At 34.2% G+C, this 17,492-nt stretch overlaps 6 protein-coding genes across 6 annotated transcripts; 3 read left to right on the top strand and 3 right to left on the bottom strand.

Annotated features, from left to right (window-relative positions):
- Nucleotides 1-833: 833 nt before the first annotated feature.
- BX664DRAFT_346802 (RlpA-like double-psi beta-barrel-protein domain-containing protein-containing protein) lies at nucleotides 834-1,315 on the bottom strand (the record flags this gene model as incomplete). The annotated part of the gene is made up of 3 exons (XM_051547534.1): nucleotides 834-846; nucleotides 916-1,016; nucleotides 1,094-1,315. 3 exons carry the CDS (start codon nucleotides 1,313-1,315, stop codon nucleotides 834-836), a joined length of 336 nt encoding a protein of 111 aa, XP_051402998.1.
- A 684-nt stretch (nucleotides 1,316-1,999) lies between these two features.
- BX664DRAFT_324774 (voltage-dependent potassium channel, beta subunit) lies at nucleotides 2,000-3,785 on the bottom strand. Its single transcript, XM_051543907.1, has 8 exons — nucleotides 3,669-3,785; nucleotides 3,580-3,597; nucleotides 3,439-3,513; nucleotides 2,957-3,321; nucleotides 2,754-2,859; nucleotides 2,546-2,691; nucleotides 2,268-2,447; nucleotides 2,000-2,194 (listed from the first exon to the last, which is right to left on the bottom strand). The coding sequence occupies exons 1-8, from the start codon at nucleotides 3,739-3,741 to the stop codon at nucleotides 2,147-2,149; spliced, it is 1,011 nt and encodes a 336-aa protein (XP_051402997.1). The 5' UTR covers nucleotides 3,742-3,785; the 3' UTR covers nucleotides 2,000-2,146.
- Nucleotides 3,786-4,386: 601 nt separating this feature from the next.
- BX664DRAFT_245622 (transmembrane amino acid transporter protein-domain-containing protein) lies at nucleotides 4,387-6,201 on the top strand (the record flags this gene model as incomplete). The annotated part of the gene is made up of 5 exons (XM_051540249.1): nucleotides 4,387-4,556; nucleotides 4,647-4,907; nucleotides 4,999-5,339; nucleotides 5,417-5,525; nucleotides 6,012-6,201. Coding segments are annotated over 5 exons (1,071 nt in total), but the record flags the coding sequence as incomplete, so codon positions are not given.
- A 186-nt stretch (nucleotides 6,202-6,387) lies between these two features.
- BX664DRAFT_324773 (ubiquitin-conjugating enzyme E2-24 kDa) lies at nucleotides 6,388-7,686 on the bottom strand. The gene is made up of 5 exons (XM_051543906.1): nucleotides 7,291-7,686; nucleotides 7,161-7,211; nucleotides 6,947-7,079; nucleotides 6,726-6,873; nucleotides 6,388-6,643 (listed from the first exon to the last, which is right to left on the bottom strand). Exons 1-5 carry the CDS (start codon nucleotides 7,563-7,565, stop codon nucleotides 6,546-6,548), a joined length of 705 nt encoding a protein of 234 aa, XP_051402995.1. The 5' UTR covers nucleotides 7,566-7,686; the 3' UTR covers nucleotides 6,388-6,545.
- A 149-nt stretch (nucleotides 7,687-7,835) lies between these two features.
- On the top strand, nucleotides 7,836-16,146 carry BX664DRAFT_65711 (uncharacterized protein). The gene is made up of 21 exons (XM_051549680.1): nucleotides 7,836-7,943; nucleotides 8,058-8,109; nucleotides 8,215-8,287; nucleotides 8,387-8,577; nucleotides 8,644-8,701; nucleotides 8,765-8,916; nucleotides 9,001-9,213; nucleotides 9,292-9,564; nucleotides 9,629-9,744; nucleotides 9,834-10,047; nucleotides 10,157-11,119; nucleotides 11,193-11,312; nucleotides 11,381-11,668; nucleotides 11,788-11,994; nucleotides 12,064-12,131; nucleotides 12,223-12,591; nucleotides 12,669-12,789; nucleotides 12,885-12,990; nucleotides 13,092-14,779; nucleotides 14,866-14,913; nucleotides 14,985-16,146. Exons 1-21 carry the CDS (start codon nucleotides 7,909-7,911, stop codon nucleotides 15,942-15,944), a joined length of 6,315 nt encoding a protein of 2,104 aa, XP_051402994.1. The 5' UTR covers nucleotides 7,836-7,908; the 3' UTR covers nucleotides 15,945-16,146.
- Nucleotides 16,147-17,187, top strand: BX664DRAFT_65712 (Bromodomain-containing protein). Its single transcript, XM_051549681.1, has 3 exons — nucleotides 16,147-16,545; nucleotides 16,623-16,994; nucleotides 17,053-17,187. The coding sequence occupies exons 1-3, from the start codon at nucleotides 16,348-16,350 to the stop codon at nucleotides 17,104-17,106; spliced, it is 624 nt and encodes a 207-aa protein (XP_051402993.1). The 5' UTR covers nucleotides 16,147-16,347; the 3' UTR covers nucleotides 17,107-17,187.
- The last annotated feature ends 305 nt before the right edge of the window (nucleotides 17,188-17,492 follow it).

The raw sequence follows: 17,492 nt of genomic DNA, 5'->3' as shown, positions 1-17,492 counted from the left end.
ATATATATATATTATATATGTCTATTTTTCTCTTTTACTTTTGGTATTTGTCCCTATATGATTGTCATTGTTCTTGCCTTAGTTGTTAGGTTGACATTTTTATTATGTTCATTTCTACCTGTTTCATCATACTTATTATTTCTTGGCATATACTGAAAAGAACATCCTTCTAAAGTTGAAATTACCACCCTTCCTATCGTCACTATCATCATCAACGATAGAAAAACAAGCATGATATCGGTAATCGAACAATCAATCGATATTTTCCAATAGAAGTTCCTCATCATCATTCTCACTGTGTACAAAAAAGGAAACCGCTGGGTTGCTTAATAAAAATCATGATAGTTTGCTATTAGTACATGCCCTGTTTTTGGGGATCAAATCGTCATCATCATCATTAGTTTTCTACTTAATAATATCGTATTTTATCATCACTATTAAAGTACTACTGGGTTTAACCAAAAAAAAAAAAAAAAGACCAAGGCCTTCCAACCTGTCGTCCAAACGAGGATTTTTTTTATCATTCTACATCATCGTAGTCTCATTCTTAACAAACTTTTGTTAACTTTTTCTGTACCCACACCAAATTAAAAATAGTTGATGATTGAACTATCATATTAATAATGATGATATACGAGAACATCAAGCATAAGGCGTAAATGGATGAGATGGATAATTCATTTTATTTATTGAATGTGTACAACAAAAATAAATGACAATAAAGAAAGAAGATAAAAAAAAGAGAATCATCAAGTTAAGAAAGAACCGGCTTTCATGCTTATCATCATCATTTTACTATTTCCTTTTTTTAATGTAAAGGAATGCTTTTCTCTTCAAGCCCAACTCCTAATAAATAGAAAAAGAATGAGTTTGAACAGACAGAGACATATACCACTTGTTTTTTTTTCTTCTTACCAAGTGATGGGCACTCGTCCAGCGGATAGATCGGCTATAGCAGCGAAACTTGATGGTGAAAGATCAACATCACCAGATTTACAGGGTGGACACGTATCAACCTAATCAAAAAAAAAAAAAAAACAAAAACAGAAGTGAGTTGACCAAAAAAGGAACTCTTTTTTTTTTTTTGCTTTACAATTTTGACAGTGATGGTTCCTTTGGGACCAGTGACTCTAATGCGTTTATCACACAATTTATTATAATTGGGATTAGGTCCGTTATTCATCTGAGGAGCATTAAGAGCAGCTACATATTGATGATCATCATTGGTTTTGCCACAGCTACCCAAACCTACATTGTAATATGTGCCTTCACCAGTAAATTCACGTTTTTCCAAAGAGGGAGAAGCTATTGTCATCGTGATGATCATCATAAAGGGAACTATCATTGACATTAAGTTCATCATTACTATAAAGGTGGAATGGAAGATGTCTTATTAAAACGAAAGGATGATGATATCAATCCGAGAAAAAAAGAATAGAAAAAAAAGTGGTATTTTATATAAGAAAAGGATCCAAACCACAGAATGAATTACTTCTCAGTTTGAAAACATCTCTTTTTTCACTTTTCTTTCTTATCCTTCTATGATTTCATCATCCGATTTCATGGCCTCTCTTCGGATCAATCACTGTTTCTTTGGTTTTAATCTCTACAATGATGATCCAGACTCCCTGATCGTCGTTTTTTTTTTTTTTATTTTGTGAAAAAAAAGGAACCATTGTCAAGATGTTGTCAGTCTTCCTTTGAAATATAGTGAAGAGTTTTTCTTTTTTTCTTTTGTTAAATAATAAGGAATATTATTCCTTGATTCAATCAAGAAAGGATCGACACTAAAAAAAAAAATAGAAAAAAAAAAAACAAAGATAAGATAAAGACATGTAAAGCATTCATTTTCCCAGTAATGATGATTTTTCTGTTCGAACGATAATCACTTTCCCCGCGTTCCCTGATCAGTGACAAAAAAAAAAAAAAAAGAGCCCCGATCATTCATGATTTGATGTGTTCTTGGTGCCTTTTTCTTCTGTTACTTCCATTGACTTGATCATGGAAAAAAAAGAATTTTTTTTTATTTATATCTGAAATAGTACTATACTAATATGTATTTCTATCACTATAACGAATCATAATAAAAAAGAATAATAAGAATAGTAGATCCAATCTAACCAAGGTATCCAATTTCGTCCATTTATCATGATGATCTAAAGTTGAAGACTGGTTCTGGTTTGTTGCCAAGAATCTAAAGTGAGAAGAAATAAAGTAATGAAAAATGAATCATCAAGTCTACTGTTTTGATTATATTCTTGTTTTACCGTATCAAGTTCATGCATCACATCCTTGGTCAAGAGAGGTAAACATTGTATAGCCTTGACATTATCTTCTACTTGAGAGGGTCGGGAGGCACCAGTAATTACACTTGATATCATAGGATTCTTCAAACACCATGCAATAGCTAATTGCGAAGGGGTTACCTGAAGTTTGTTCGCTATCAACTATAGTATAATAATAATGATAAAAAAAAATATATAATTGTTTTGATGAGAAAAATGATCATTCTTTTTTTTTGATTTTGATTTTAATTCGACTTTACCACTAATTGTTGTACTTTTTCTATTTTTCGATGTCCTTCTGCACTGAAGAAGCCTGCTCGTAGCCGATTGATAACTGGATGATCTTGAATAGCTAATCGTGCATCAGAAGGAATCTTGCCATCATTATATTTCCCTGTCAATACGCCTAGATAAATTATATAGAATTAATCGTGAGATGTTGATATATTTATTTTCTTCCAATCTTACCAGATGCCAATGGAGACCATGATGTCATACCAATTTTATATTTGTCAACAAGATATAAATATTCCTTTTCTACACGTTCCCGATGAAACATATTATATTGAGGTTGCTATCCCATAGAAACAAAAAAAAAAAAAAAGATTATATATGAATCACTTCTTCTTTTTCTTTTCTTTTGCATAGTATATCACCTATTTTATATTTACCTCTACCACCGGGGCAATCAAATTCAATTGTTGTGCAACCTTGATAGCTTCCATCACCAAATGAGCAGGCCATTCACTTGTACCCCAATAAAGTGCCATTCCTTTATCAATACACCAACTAAAAGCGCGTACGATTTCTTCCATAGGTGTATCTGGATCAGGTCGTTGACCATATACGATATCCACATAATCCAGTTGTAATCGTTTCAATGATGCTGTTAATCCTTCAATAATATGTTTCCTTGATAATCCTCTATCGTTTGGTCCCTTGCCACCCCAATAAATATTGGTCGCCACTACAAATTCGGATCGACGCCATTGAAGTCTACGGAACGCTATACCCATATCGATCTGTGCTTGTCCACCTATTTAGGTCACCCTCGTCCCATTTTTTTTTTTTTTAAAAAAAAGAGGCAACGATAAGAATTCGTTGACAAGGAATTGTATATATATATATGTATATATCTAATCGCGTTTCTTACCAGAGTGTGATTCAGCAACATCAAAAAAGTTGATACCATTTTCAAAAGCTACGCGCATACATTCCGTTGCCGTTTCTAAATAAAGAAAGATGGTTACTGTAAATATTCCTTTTTTTTTTCTTGAATATATATATTGCTTACCACAATTGATCTGAGCAGCTAGGATGAAACGAGAAAGAAAATATGTTAATAATGATAATTATCAAACGAATAAAAGGAAGTTTTCTTACCAAAAGTGATCCAAGTTCCTAAACCAATAGCACTGACCTTTATACCAGAGGATCCCAAGTACCGATATTCCATGGAAGGAGTGATTAGATATAGAAAAACAAAACAACCAGAAAAAGTGAAAAAAAAGGGAAAAAGAAAAGGGAAAAAGTAAAACCGGTAAAAATAGACTTAAAAAAGAGAATTTTCATTTCCAGTTGGGGGAATAATGCTTACTCGGATTCATCTTCGGCCAAAAGCTATTATGGAAAGGAAAAAGACTCTACCTTTGGCAAAAGTGTCTTCCTTTCTCACTTTCTTCTTCTCTTTATTGTCTTTCTTTTGTCTATTATTCCGTTCTATTTCACCTGATGATGGATGATAATGATAGATCTTCTTCTTCCTATTGTCAAGGTAACACCAGTTATATATGTATATATAAATAAATTGACAATCCATATTATTGTTAGATGATGGATCAACTATTCGACAACGTATGGATTATATATTATCATCACCGCCAATATCACTCCAAGTTAAAAATGAGTATGATATTATGGATAATCAGTCTTGTTCCTGGCAAAATTTACCAAGGAACGTTTCCAATACCTCCATTTTATCAAGCATCATGTAATCAATATAAAAGAGACCAAAAGAACGATCGATTTTACCTTTTTTTTTTTTTTGAGATATCATCTGTTATTCTACTAATGCAAAATTGTTTCTTTTCTCCCCCTTTTCAACAAAATACTCTTTTATTTGACTAGTTGTGTTGTTGCTGGTAGCGGTACTCTCGGTATTCCTTATGCTTTGAGTCAATCTGGCTGGATAGGAATGGTTTTTCTCATCTTAAGTGCATGTATATCACACTATACTGGATGTTTGATCATACGATGCCTTTATCTTGGACAGTAAAGTATCAAAAAAAAAATCCTGCGAGGACAATGTTGATAGACCGATCTCTCAAACCTTTTTTTTTTTTTTTTTTTTTGTGCCATTAGATCAAAGCGTTTAAACGGATTTCCCGAAATAGGTTATACTGCCTTTGGTAGACCAGGACAAGTCATAGGATTTATTTTCTCTCAGCTTTTACTTTTTGCTACACCCATTGTCTACTTTATATTAGCAAGTAGTAACATATCTGATCTATTATTATCAGCTGGCATTCTCTTGGATTTTAAAGTATGTGCCTGGATGGTCTCTGTTGTTGTAGGCGTTCCTTTTGTCATGATAAGGAGTATGAGGGATGTTTCTTTTATGAGGTAAAAAAAAAAAAAAAAAAAAAAGAAATTCTTATGGAAACGCTCCATCCTTTTTTTTTTTTTTTTTTTTTTTTAAAAAAAAAAAACGAAGTGTAGTGGCTACATTGGCATCAGTTTCTCTTGTTCTCATTATTAGTGTAGCATCCACAGCAGATTATCGGATTGAAAATGACACAGATATTCAGCAAAATCATCATCATATCGCTATCCCTAGGCAGTTTCCAATGGCATTTAGTACTTTTAGTTTTTCTTATTGTGGTAATGTCATTTATCCTCACTTGGAGGGCTGCATGAATCATCCGCGACATTGGTCCAAAGTATTGATGGTTGCCACTATCATTGTCACAGTAATGTATGTGATCATTGGCTTTGTCTGTTATTTAGTTTATGGCAATCAAGTTTTAAATCCAGTGTTTCTGAATCTCCCTTACGGTAATGATATCCATTTTTGTTATTATCATCCATTCATCCGTGATCATCCATTCATCCTTGATATATTACTTTACTAGGTTCCTCACGTAATATTGCCATGATCATCACCACTATCCATGTTTTATTAGCCTCTCCATTATATTTGTATGTATTCACCATTCGGATTGAATCCTGGCTTGGGCTTTTGTATTATCACAATCAAGACTCTTCAAGTGATGCTTATGGTATGGATCATCCACGTTCAGTGAAAGCACGATCACTACAAGCAACATCATCATCATCACCCTCTCCTCTTTTTCCAGCTGCCAGTAAAATTAATAGCAACATAATGAGAACAAAAGACTTGTATTCCTCAGCACCTTTATCCTCGACCACTGATGACATCAATACTGCCTGTAGACAACATCCTATTCGCGCAGATAACGACAACAATAACAACAGTAATGATGACGCTATTATCAATACTTACAATTGCGAACATCATCATAATAAAGATGATGATGATGATGATAAGATCATCAGCAATACTCTTCGTACGATAATAGAGACTGAATGTATAGACACTACAAAGCTTCCTTCTCCTCCTTCTCCTCTTACTATTACTACTATTAATATGATGGCTCCCACAACACTGTCTATCAAGAAAGGAAGAAACTATTTTGTAAAGCGTAGTATTCTCTTTCTGGAATGGCTATGTAATCATCCCATCCTGGCCCGTGTATTGGTTCGTAGTCTTGAAATTGCCGTATGTGCGTTGTTCGCCATGTTGATACCCTATTTTGCCGATGTCATGAACCTAATTGGGACCATTGCTGCTGAATCATTGACATTTGTTCTACCATGTGCATTTTTCATCAAGTTGGCATGGCAAAAGGATCATTCCAATATCGTATCTTCATCACATCGTCCCATTGGTCTCATTATCGAATCCATCATCGCTGCCTCCATCGCTCTGTTTGGCGTTTTCTGTATATCGTTTGGTATTGTTGATTCCCTGGCCGCATTGACTAAAGATCTCTACAATAAATAACAATGATCATCATAATAATAAAATGAAGTATGGCAATTTTTTTTTTTATTTTTGATTGAAGATAATATAAAGTTGATAAAAAAAAATAGGTACTAAGTAGTGAGTTGTGGGGAAAATGGATGCAAAATAATGTAAAATTGAAATAATGAATCATGAAGACGAAAGGATGGTCCAGTCTACGAAGCATATTGCTTGGTCCATTCTCTGGCAGTACGATCATGTTGTTCGCGGTCCAAAAGGTATTCTTGAGCAATACTACCAACTAAAGGATCATCTATTATAAGAAACAAAAAAAAAAAAAAAGGATTAACAAAGATGTTATGAAAGGCTGAAAATTAAATTCTATTCAAACTTACGAGGATTTGCATCAGTTAATAGTGAGCAAATGGATAATAACACCTTGGAAATAGTGAGAGCAGGTGACCAATTTTCCTTCAGAATATCCAAGCAGATGGCACCTTGGCTATTGATATTGCAGTGATAAATACGAGTTCTGAAGGTAATCTATTCCCAACAAGATAAAAAAAAAAAGTTAGTACGATAATAATACCCTGAATATTTGTGTTGTATATATTACTTTAGGAGGCTTGAAAGGATATTCCTTTGGGAATTGAATGTCAAGAAAGAATATACCATGAGCATAAGGTGAATCAGCAGGGCCATAAATAGTAGATACCCATTCAAACAAATTATCACCTTTTGGTCCAGCACTATAAAATTATCATTATTTTTTTTTAACATGGATCAGTTTTGATCATTACTTTTTTTTTTTTTAAAAAATCTTCATGTACCTGCAGTTTGAAGGAGGATCTAACGCTATTTCAGCCAATTCTTTGGAGATACTATAACAATAGTAAAAGAATAATAAAACTGAAAATGAGATACATTATTCCAACAGTTTTTCAGTTATTCTTCACTTACCGTCTTGCACTACTACTTTGAGCCTTGTTGACAGCCTTTTTTCTGGCAGGATTGGAAGAGGAGGTAGGCTTCATAGAGGAAGTCATACGATTGGACGCTGTATTGGTTGTACTAGTCGATGACGTGGCTACTGTGGCTGGCGTTGTTGTTGACGTTGAGTTATTGGGGTCAGTCGATGTTGTAGCAGAAATGGCAGTTGAAGTTGCAGTTGAAGATTCTACAACAGCTTTAGTACTATTAGTAACAGGTGATTTGCTTTTGATACGATCAGTCATGATATATTGGGAATAAAAAAAAGAAAGTGAAATTAGTTTAAAAACTTTTGTTTGATATAATATGGATGGATAGCTTCCAATTTGGAAAAAAAAAGGAAACAAATGGGATAATAGAGGAAAGAAAAATCTAGCAATTCAAATTTTTTTTTTTTTTTATTTCTTAAGTCTCTGATTTATAGGTGTGACTGAATTCAAGATCCGTTCCAACAGAATGTGATGCTTTTTTTTTTTTTTTTTTTTTTTTTTTTTTTTTTCCTTTACTTCTTTTCTGTTTACTCTATAATATACTTGATCAAACTATAATATTCTTGTTTGATAAAGTTATTTTTATAGTAGGATTGTCATGCAAAGGGAACCGAACAAAAAGAACTTTACATTATAAGTATCTCCTCTATTTTATATTACTAAATTATTATTTATTATTATTATTATTTTAATTGAACAATATAAAAAACTAACACGTTTCCTTTTTTTTTTTTTGATTGTTTTTACAAGTCATGAACGGTTCGTACTGGATGTTGATCCCTGCCGACGTTTCATTGAGGTAAATAAAAAATAGGCAACGGTTTAATGATGTATCTTTTTTTTTTTGTTTTGTTTTGTTTTACTAACAACTTCCTATTCTTCTTGATTAAATGATAATATTTAGGGCTCGGCAGAACTAACTATACAACCTTTGGATCAACTATCAAATATACGTATCAATTCAAAAAGTCATTGTTGTAAGTTTATGAAAATTATACTTATTATACTCAAACACATCGGCAATATATATATATATATTTGATACTCATTATATTATATTCAACATGTTAATATAGATATTACGAAAACATTTGTAAATGGTACTCCAGTAGATTTCGACTTGTCTGATCCCGTGTCTGAACTTACTCTTGGTGGAAATACAACAATTGCTCATCACCAAGTCTACAAAAGCAAATATTTAGCAGCTCTTCGTGATGCTGACGACGGTGAATTATCCATCAGAATACCTGAAGGTTGCATCAAACAGGTACAATTATATACATCAGTTATGACTAAGATTTCTTTGTGACTCATACTTTTTTTTTCTTGTTAGATGACTGAATCCGAAGCTCAATTGATCAGTAATCAAATTTTCTTACAAAGTCATGCAGGTAAAGGAATAGAAGTACTATCAGAATAGAAAGAGAGAGATCTCATATGTTTTATATTATTAGATCTCAATGACGATACCAATGAAAAATCAACGAGTATGAATGAACAAAACTCACCATCTTATGCTCCCATTGTCATTCGAATCGATTTCAAATTGGAAGATCCAAGGGCTGGTATTGTTTTTGTTGAACCTGATGATGAAATTGCTCCTTATGTAAGTTCAGAATATATATTTATATAAGTGATAGTTATGAGATATTGATATGGTTATTCTCTTTTTTTTTTCTTTCTTTTGTAGCGTGCACATCATCTCTATACTGTAAATCAACCACTGCCTGGTGCTACTCGTGCTTGGCTACCTTGTATTGATCGTATTGCTGAAAGATGTACCTGGGATATGGAATTTGTTGTTCCCCGTCGAATGGGTGGAAATATTATGGATATGGATACTGATACAACATATGATGAAGATGCAACTGTCGTTGTTTGTAGCGGTGAAGTGGTTGAACAGGTACTGAACATCGTAATATATCAAAAAAGATCGAAAATGACTAACTGTAACTTTTTTTTTATGTTGTATAATTGATAGGTGATTCACCCTAAAGATCCGTCAAAGAAAATTGTCCACTATAACTTGTCTGTTCCAACTGCAGCACCTTTTATTGGCTTTGCAATAGGTCCCTTTGAGATGATCAAATTATCACCATCTCAACTACAAGAAGAAGTACTCAATGCTGCTGAACTAGATGAAAGTCAACAACAAAGCCTTATGGCGGAAATCAATATGATGTCAAATATCTATGCTTTTGCCTTACCTGGATTTCGCGAAGAATTGAATATTAGTTGTTCCTTTTTGATGCATGTAAGTTATCTACTATTTATGATCTGTTGAAATACTGATACACATTTTTTTTTTATGTTTATAGGCCATGCATTTTTATGCCCAAGAATATGGGTCATATCCCTTCTCTGACTTCAAACTGGTATTTATTGATGATGCTTGGTGTGACACTGCTTCAAGTGCTTCATTGGCAATTTGCAGGTATATTATCCCTTTATATTCCTATCATTTTTTCCCACTTCTGTATATTAACTCGAATTAATCCTTTTATTTTTTTTTTTTTTTTATAGCTCACGTCTTCTACACGATGCGGACATTATTGATCAAACATATCATACTCGACATGCTTTAAGTTTGGCTCTCGCGAGACAGTGGTTTGGTGTTCATATTATTCAGAAAACATGGATGGATACTTGGTTGATTGTTGGTCTTGCTAATCTCATGGGATCTCTCTTTATTAAACGACATCTTGGAAATAACGAATATCGGCTTCGACTGAAAAAGGTAAACGATGAAACTGGGATGATGATTTGTCTTAAATAATAATAATAATAATAGTAAATTGACGAATTTTATAACTTTATTATTACTATTTTTGATTTATGGGATATAGGATATGGAATTATGTTGTTCTCTGGATATCAATCGCGCTCCATTATACAATCCAGCTCTTCCTTCACCATTAGACCCTGATGATCTTAGTTTTCTGGAACTCAAGGCCCCTCTTGTTTTATATATTTTGGATCGACGTATGTGTAAAGCAGGTTCAACTCTTGGTTTATCTCGTGTGATACCCAAAATCCTTGTTTCGGCCATGAGTGGTGAATTGGCACAGAATGCGATCAGTACCCATTATTTTATGCGACTTTGCCGGAAAATTAGTGGATTCGACACTAAAACATTTGCGGATCAATGGATTTACAAAAGTGGATGTCCTAAATTCAATTTTTCTTTCAACTTCAATCGGAAAAAGATGGTAGTGGAGTTTTTTATGAAGCAAGAAAATACCAACAGTTTTATTTCAAGCAACCAGGATGGGGAACATGCTCCTTTGACGGACGGTGGTATTGTAAACTACCAAGAATTCATGACACCTTTGTTTACTGGAAATCTCACAGTACGGATTCACGAAGCAGATGGGACTCCCTATGAACATATTTTGGATATTCAATCAGCAGAACACAAATTTGAAGTACAATTCAACACAAAGTATAAGCGTATTCGACGAAACACCAAACGATTCAGGGCAAAACAAGCAGCAGCAGCAGCAGCTGTAGCGGAAGAGGAACAAGAAAATGAAGAAGGTGCGGAATCTGGAACAACTAGTATGCTAGGTATTATTCCTAGTTTGGGACTTGGAATGCCTGTCTTCGAAGATCCAATAAAGAAACAAGAATGGCGAATTTACGAATGGGGTCAAGGTGGAGAAGATACCAGTGGGGCTGCAAGTGCAATGTTTGATTGGATTCGTCTGGATGCAGAATTTGAATGGTTAACAAGTATCGAATTTCAACAGCCCGATTATATGTGGGCTGCTCAACTCACCAAGGATCGTGACGTTGTTGCTCAACATGATGTAAGTAGTAGAATATATATATAAAGGTTATGGTTCATTTATTAATCAACTTCTTTCTCTCTCTTTCTTTTAGGCTATTACTGCTTTACAGCATATGCCATCTCCACAAACTTCGACTAGTTTGTTACGTGCTTTATTGGATCAAAAATGCTTCTACAAAATCAGAATGGAATCTGCTTATGCTCTAGCATCCGTAAGTCATTGTTCTTAGGAAATATTTATCAATAAAACTTTTACTCATTTTTCCTTTTTTTTTTCCAGTGTGCAAGTCCTTCAGTGGATTGGATTGGACTTCTTCAATTGGGCAAAATGTTTCGAAAACGATATTGTTTCCCCATCAACTCTTCTGATGATAGTGACGATGATGACATCCCTTTGGCATTAGCTATTCCGAAACCGAACAACTTTAGTAACATTCCTGATTACTTCATCCAAAAAGCTGTAGTAATTGCGTTTTCTCAAATACGTGATGATCGTGGGCTGGCCCCTGAAAAGGTACGAAAGTTTCTTTTGGATCTGCTCAAGTATAATGATAATATTGGAAATGAGGTAAGTTTTTTTTTTTTTTTTTTTTTTTTTTTTTTTTTTAAAAAAAAAAAAAAAAAGGAAAAAGGAAACTTCAAATTATTCATGATATAAAACATTCATTCTTTGTTTTATTTGATTAGTTCTCTGACTGTTATTATATTGCAACTATGATATCCGCACTTGGTGATTCTCTGATACCTTCGTCAAATGCTCCTGAGGCTATTGAAGTTGATTCTCGTGAAGGCAAAGAGTTGGTGGCTGCTGCACTCTCTGAAATTGAACGATTCCGGACATTGGATTATGTCATTCCAACTTATCACAACGTTGTTAGTGTATCATGTTTAAAGGTAGAAAAAAAAAAATAGAAAATTGAATATATTCGGTGATATTCATTTTTTTTCTTCTCTTGAAATTAGACTATTACCAAGCTAATGATGAATAATCTTATGGATGTGAACCTTGCTACATTCATGCCTTATACTCGGTAAGAATATAAAAAAAAAGAGAGCTAAAATGTTATACTTTTTTGGAACGTTCTGACTTCTTATTTTTCTTTATTTGTGATGTTCATCTAGATATGGTAACTATTTGGAAGTTCGATTGACGGCATTCGACAGTTTGTTTGTGCTGGCTGGATTACTCAACAAAGAACTGACAAACTACTTTTTGACTGTGATTAAAGAAGATCCTTCAGCTTATGTATCCCATTACGTTTCAAGGGCGATGCTGACATGGCTTGGTTTGGCGCTCAAGGACAAATCAGAAACGACTCAAACGAAAGTTATCGAAGAATTTGCTGAAGAAGAAGGCAAAGTGGTAATTGAAGACGAAAAACGAAGATTACAAAAAACTGTACAACAAGAGTTTCAATCCAGCGTGGAAGTCTTACGGAAACGATTTGAAAATAACATTGAACTACAACAGAACCTTTGGGACTTATTGAAGTAAGTTGAACATATGACAGAAAGAACAAAAGCTAAAACTAAAATAAAATACTACTTTGAAATCTCTCTGCCAATAGCTCGCCAGAAAATATCACCATTGATCATTCAATTCGGAAATACTTATTGCAATTCTGTGAATATATGTACAAACCAATTGATGTTGGACTCAAGGTTACGATTAGGGTACCAGCCTTGCAGGTAAAAATTTTTGTACTAATATATATATATATATATGTATATATTGATTGGTTTCATTCATTCTTTTTTTTTTTTTTTTTTTTTTTTTTTTTTAGCCACAAGACGTGTCTGAAGATATATCTGAACCAGCAACGCCAACTCAACCCATATTACGGATTAGCAAACCTAAATTACCTACCAAGGAGAAGAAGGAAATCGAACGTAATGAATTTTTTTATTTACTTTCTTTCTTCTTTATTGTGTATCTACGATATTGACTTCTATATCCTTTCTTTTCTTTTTTTTTTTAATACTCAATGTAGCCAAAACCATCAAAATCTCATCGTCTATTCGATCTTTTGTATCTGAAAACGGTAATGTTCATGATTCCAGTCAAGATCAGTCAAGTCCAGTATCCGCTATCTCCTCATCAGCATCACCAATTTCCTTGATCGCTAGTACGACACAGCCAGAAACGAAACTCACAACAACGGTCAAATCACCTAAACCCGTAACATCGAAGTCTACTGTTAAAAAATCACACAAAATGCCATCTTCAGAATCAAAAAAGATCAGACGGATATACAACAAGTTACAAAAACATCGGGCTGCAGCTGTTTTCTTACAGGAAGTCAACGAAGAATTGGATGGCGCTCCTGGCTATTATGATATTATCAAGAATCCTATGGATCTGGGCAAGATCAAGAATAAGGTGGATGAAAAGGTGTATACTTCCTTCTCTCAATTTGAAGCCGATGTCCGTTTGATGCTCAACAACTGTTATATTTTCAACTTGCCCGGTTCTTTTGCTTATGATCAAGGTCAAATACTAGAAAATGTTTTGGAAAAAGAACTTGCCAAAGGACGTGAAGCTGATGAAAGCCAAAATATGACCATTGTGGAAAGTCGTGAACCATCACCCAGTGGAGGTGCAAATTTGATTCTTCCTTCCAAACCAATCGAATCTTTACCAACTCCTCAACAACCTCAACCATCATCCCAATTCTCACCATCCCAATCAATACCATCGAAAACTATTTCTCTCTCGCCTTCGTCACAAGTGCCACAACTACCACTTCTATCAAGTCAACCTCAGCCAGTGATAAAGGTCAAGGAACGGAAGGAACCAACACATACTGTCATGGATTCTCAACCATCCTCTGTCACTCAACCGAAATTAATTACCAAAACTCAATCTGTACCACTTCCATCAACACCAGTCTCAGCATCAACATTAGCAACATCAGCACCGGTACCATCTTCTATACCTGTATCCGCTCCTCGACCTCGTACAGACAAAGATATCTGTACGGCTATCTTGAACAAGACAATGGAATCTCGTCACGCTTTTGAATTTATTCGTCCTGTGGATCCGATCAAACAAGGTATACCTCAATATACTCAAATCATCAAGAAACCAATGGACTTGGGAACTATCAAATCAAAATTAAAGGCCAACGAATATTTGTCAGTGAAGCAATTTGATGATGATGTAAGACTGATGTTATCCAACTGCTACAAGTTTAATCCTCCGAATACATATGTCTACAATGAAGCCAAGCAGCTAGAAGAGGTTTACAATAACGAGTACGGTACATATTTTGGTACTCAACGACTGACATCAACGCCTGTCTCACCAAGACATATCACAACTATTCCTGATACCACAACAACAACAACACTTGCTGAAAAACCTATCTCAGTCACCAAAGCCGCTACTGCTTCACCTACAATTGGACAACATGCAAAATCACCTTTGATTGCGTCTCACAAATTGGATCAACATGTGCCTTCGTCGCCTACAGCAATCAAAAAGGAAAAAGTGAGAAAGAGTTCTGTCAGTAACGTCCCTACTGGTCCATTGACTACTGGTCTTCCTGCTCCTGGTTCTACTGGTCCTTCAAAGCATCGGGCTATTCAACCTCTGATGGATGAAAAAAATACGGAAAAATGTCGACATATTTTGTCTCTACTTTGGAATCAACCTGAATCACTTGCATTCCATTATCCTGTAAGTTTAAAAAGATGATATGTTTTATATGTGATTATCAAAGGATGGGCATTGATTAATTTTTTTTTTTTTTTTTTTTTTGGTAGATTGATGTCGTGGCATTAAATATCCCATCTTATCTAGATATTATCAAGGTAAAAAAAAAAAAAAAAAAAAAAAAAAAAGAAAAAAAAGGAGGATGATTTATTCATCATTTATCTTATAGCGTCCGATGGACTTGTCAACTGTACGAGAAAACTTGGATAAAGGCAACATCAAGACAATATGGGATTTTGAAAGGGATGTTCGACAAATCTTTTGGAACTGTTTTCGATTCAACGATTCGATGTCGGTGATCAGCCAACAAGCTCAATCACTACAATCCTACTTCAACAATCTTTGGTACAACGAATATGCTGAACCTGATTGTCTAAAAGGAGATGATGAACGTGCCGCCAAACACATGCTGTCGAATATGATGAAACATGAATATGCTGCTCTATTCACTGAACCTGTCGATACTTATGCTATACCTGAATACAAAGAACGTATTACGTCGCCAATGGATCTTCGTACAATGACAGAAAAGTTACAAACTGGACGATATTCATCATTACAACAAGTAGATGCGGATATCCGACTCATGTTTGCAAATTGTTTCAAATTCAATAACTCGAAATCTTTTGCGTATGATCAAGGAAAACGTTTGGAAAAGTATTACAATAACAATGGTGGAAGAGAAATCAGAGCTCGTATCAAGGAACACCAACAACGACAGGCAGGCACTTCAGCTATTACCAACAAACCATCAGGATCATCAGCAACTTCAAAAACTACTTCAGTTCCTACTTCTACTACAACTCAACAACGTCACAAACAAGCATCTCCAGTCAAACAAATGCCAGCAACTGCTACTGAAAAAGTAACATCGACTTCATCATTACCTTCTCCCCCCACTAATGTCACAGTTCGGTCAACAACAGCACCACCAACTAAAGCAGTTAGTGTTACTCCTCCTGTTAGATCATCATCTACCAGTCTTCCTTCATCTTCAATATCAAATACTACTCCAACGTCTACACCAGCGAAACTTTTACCTGGTCTTTACAGCAAATTGGAAAGTCTTTTAAGCAAACTGAAAAAGAACAAGAACTCTTTTGCTTTTCTGGAACCGGTAAGGAAATAGAAATAAAATAAAAAAAAAAAGGAAAAATTTGCTAATTATTCTTTAATATAGGTTGATCCCATTGCCTTACAAATCCCTCATTATACAACCATTGTACCTAATCCTATGGATCTTGGTACTATGTAAGTGTTTTTTTTTTTCAATTGGATACATCAACATATATAATACTATGTGATTGTTCATTCAATAATAATGATTTTTTTTTTATTGATTTTATAGGACAAAGAAACTGAAATCTGGAGGCTACAAAACCACAAAAGAATTTGAAGCAGATTTCCGTTTAATCGTCACCAACTGTATCTTATTCAATGGTCCAGATCATGTGATATCAGGTTTTGCCAAAGATTTAGAAACAGTGTTCAACAAAGAAATACAGCCGATCAAATTGAAAGAAGAGCAACTTATGGCAGGTATCAAACCAACTTCTGGATCCAAATCTGGTAGCAAGAAATCAAGTTCATCTACATCCTCGATCAAACCTGATGTGAAGAAATACAAACCTGTGTTGGACAAATTGAAGACGAAAGAATACTATCCTGCATTTGCTATACCTGTTGATCCTGTAGCGCTTCAGATTCCTACTTATTATGATTATGTGAAGGTAAAACTTTTTAAAAACAAAGAATATATATGTCTTTGAAAGTTGATGACTAACTATATATATATATATATTTATAGCATCCTATGGATTTTGGCACCATCCTGAAAAAATTGGACAAATATCCTAATGCGGATGCCTTACTACAAGATATCAAACAAGTTTTTGTGAATTGTTATCTCTTCAATCTTTCGGATGATATTGTGGCACAATGGGGAAGGTTACTTCAGCAAGATTTCGTTAATTTGTGCAAGGAAAAAGGATTGACAACGATACAAATCGACATGGACAAGGAACGTGAAATTGCGGAAGCGGAAGGTGCTGTTTTACAAGATTTGTCATATTATGAAGGTACAAATACTGTAATGACGAATCCAATGATGAACACTCCTACACTAGTCATGAACGAGAACAAACGTGGACATGAAGAAGCCCCTCTCGATAATTATCAGGTAAGTTAAATGTTAATCTCGTAAAATATATATACTCATTTCCATTTATTGTTTATAGAACGGTGAATTGAAAAAACCAAAACTCGAGTCATCATCTGACATGTTTATGTAGTAGTTATCATCCCCAATTACTATTCTTTATCATATTTTTTTTTCTTCTTCTTTTTGTATATAAATTAAAATTAATCCTTTGTACAAACACACTTCCTTTTTTTTTTTTTTTTTTTTTTTTTTTTGATCGCCTCTATAATAAAACTATATTGTTTGGATGTCCCGTGATTCAACTTTTTTTTTTTATGCTTATTTTATTTTACTTTATACATTTTTTTTTTATGTTATGGTTATTTAAGATTTTCTTTGTAACACAGAGACACATGTGTACAACACGCATACAAAAGGATTTCAACTGATGAACCATATGCGGTACTCGAATTGAATGATGTTGATTGAGCAAAAAGGGAGATCATCACTACCATCAGTTACAATGATATATTTTCT

This window comes from Halteromyces radiatus, assembly GCF_025201355.1.
Source record: "Halteromyces radiatus strain CBS 162.75 chromosome Unknown BX664scaffold_2, whole genome shotgun sequence".
NCBI lineage: Eukaryota > Fungi > Mucoromycota > Mucoromycetes > Mucorales > Cunninghamellaceae > Halteromyces > Halteromyces radiatus.
The sequence above is the reverse complement of the archived record's forward strand: the minus strand, read 5'-3'. Positions and strand labels throughout refer to the sequence as shown.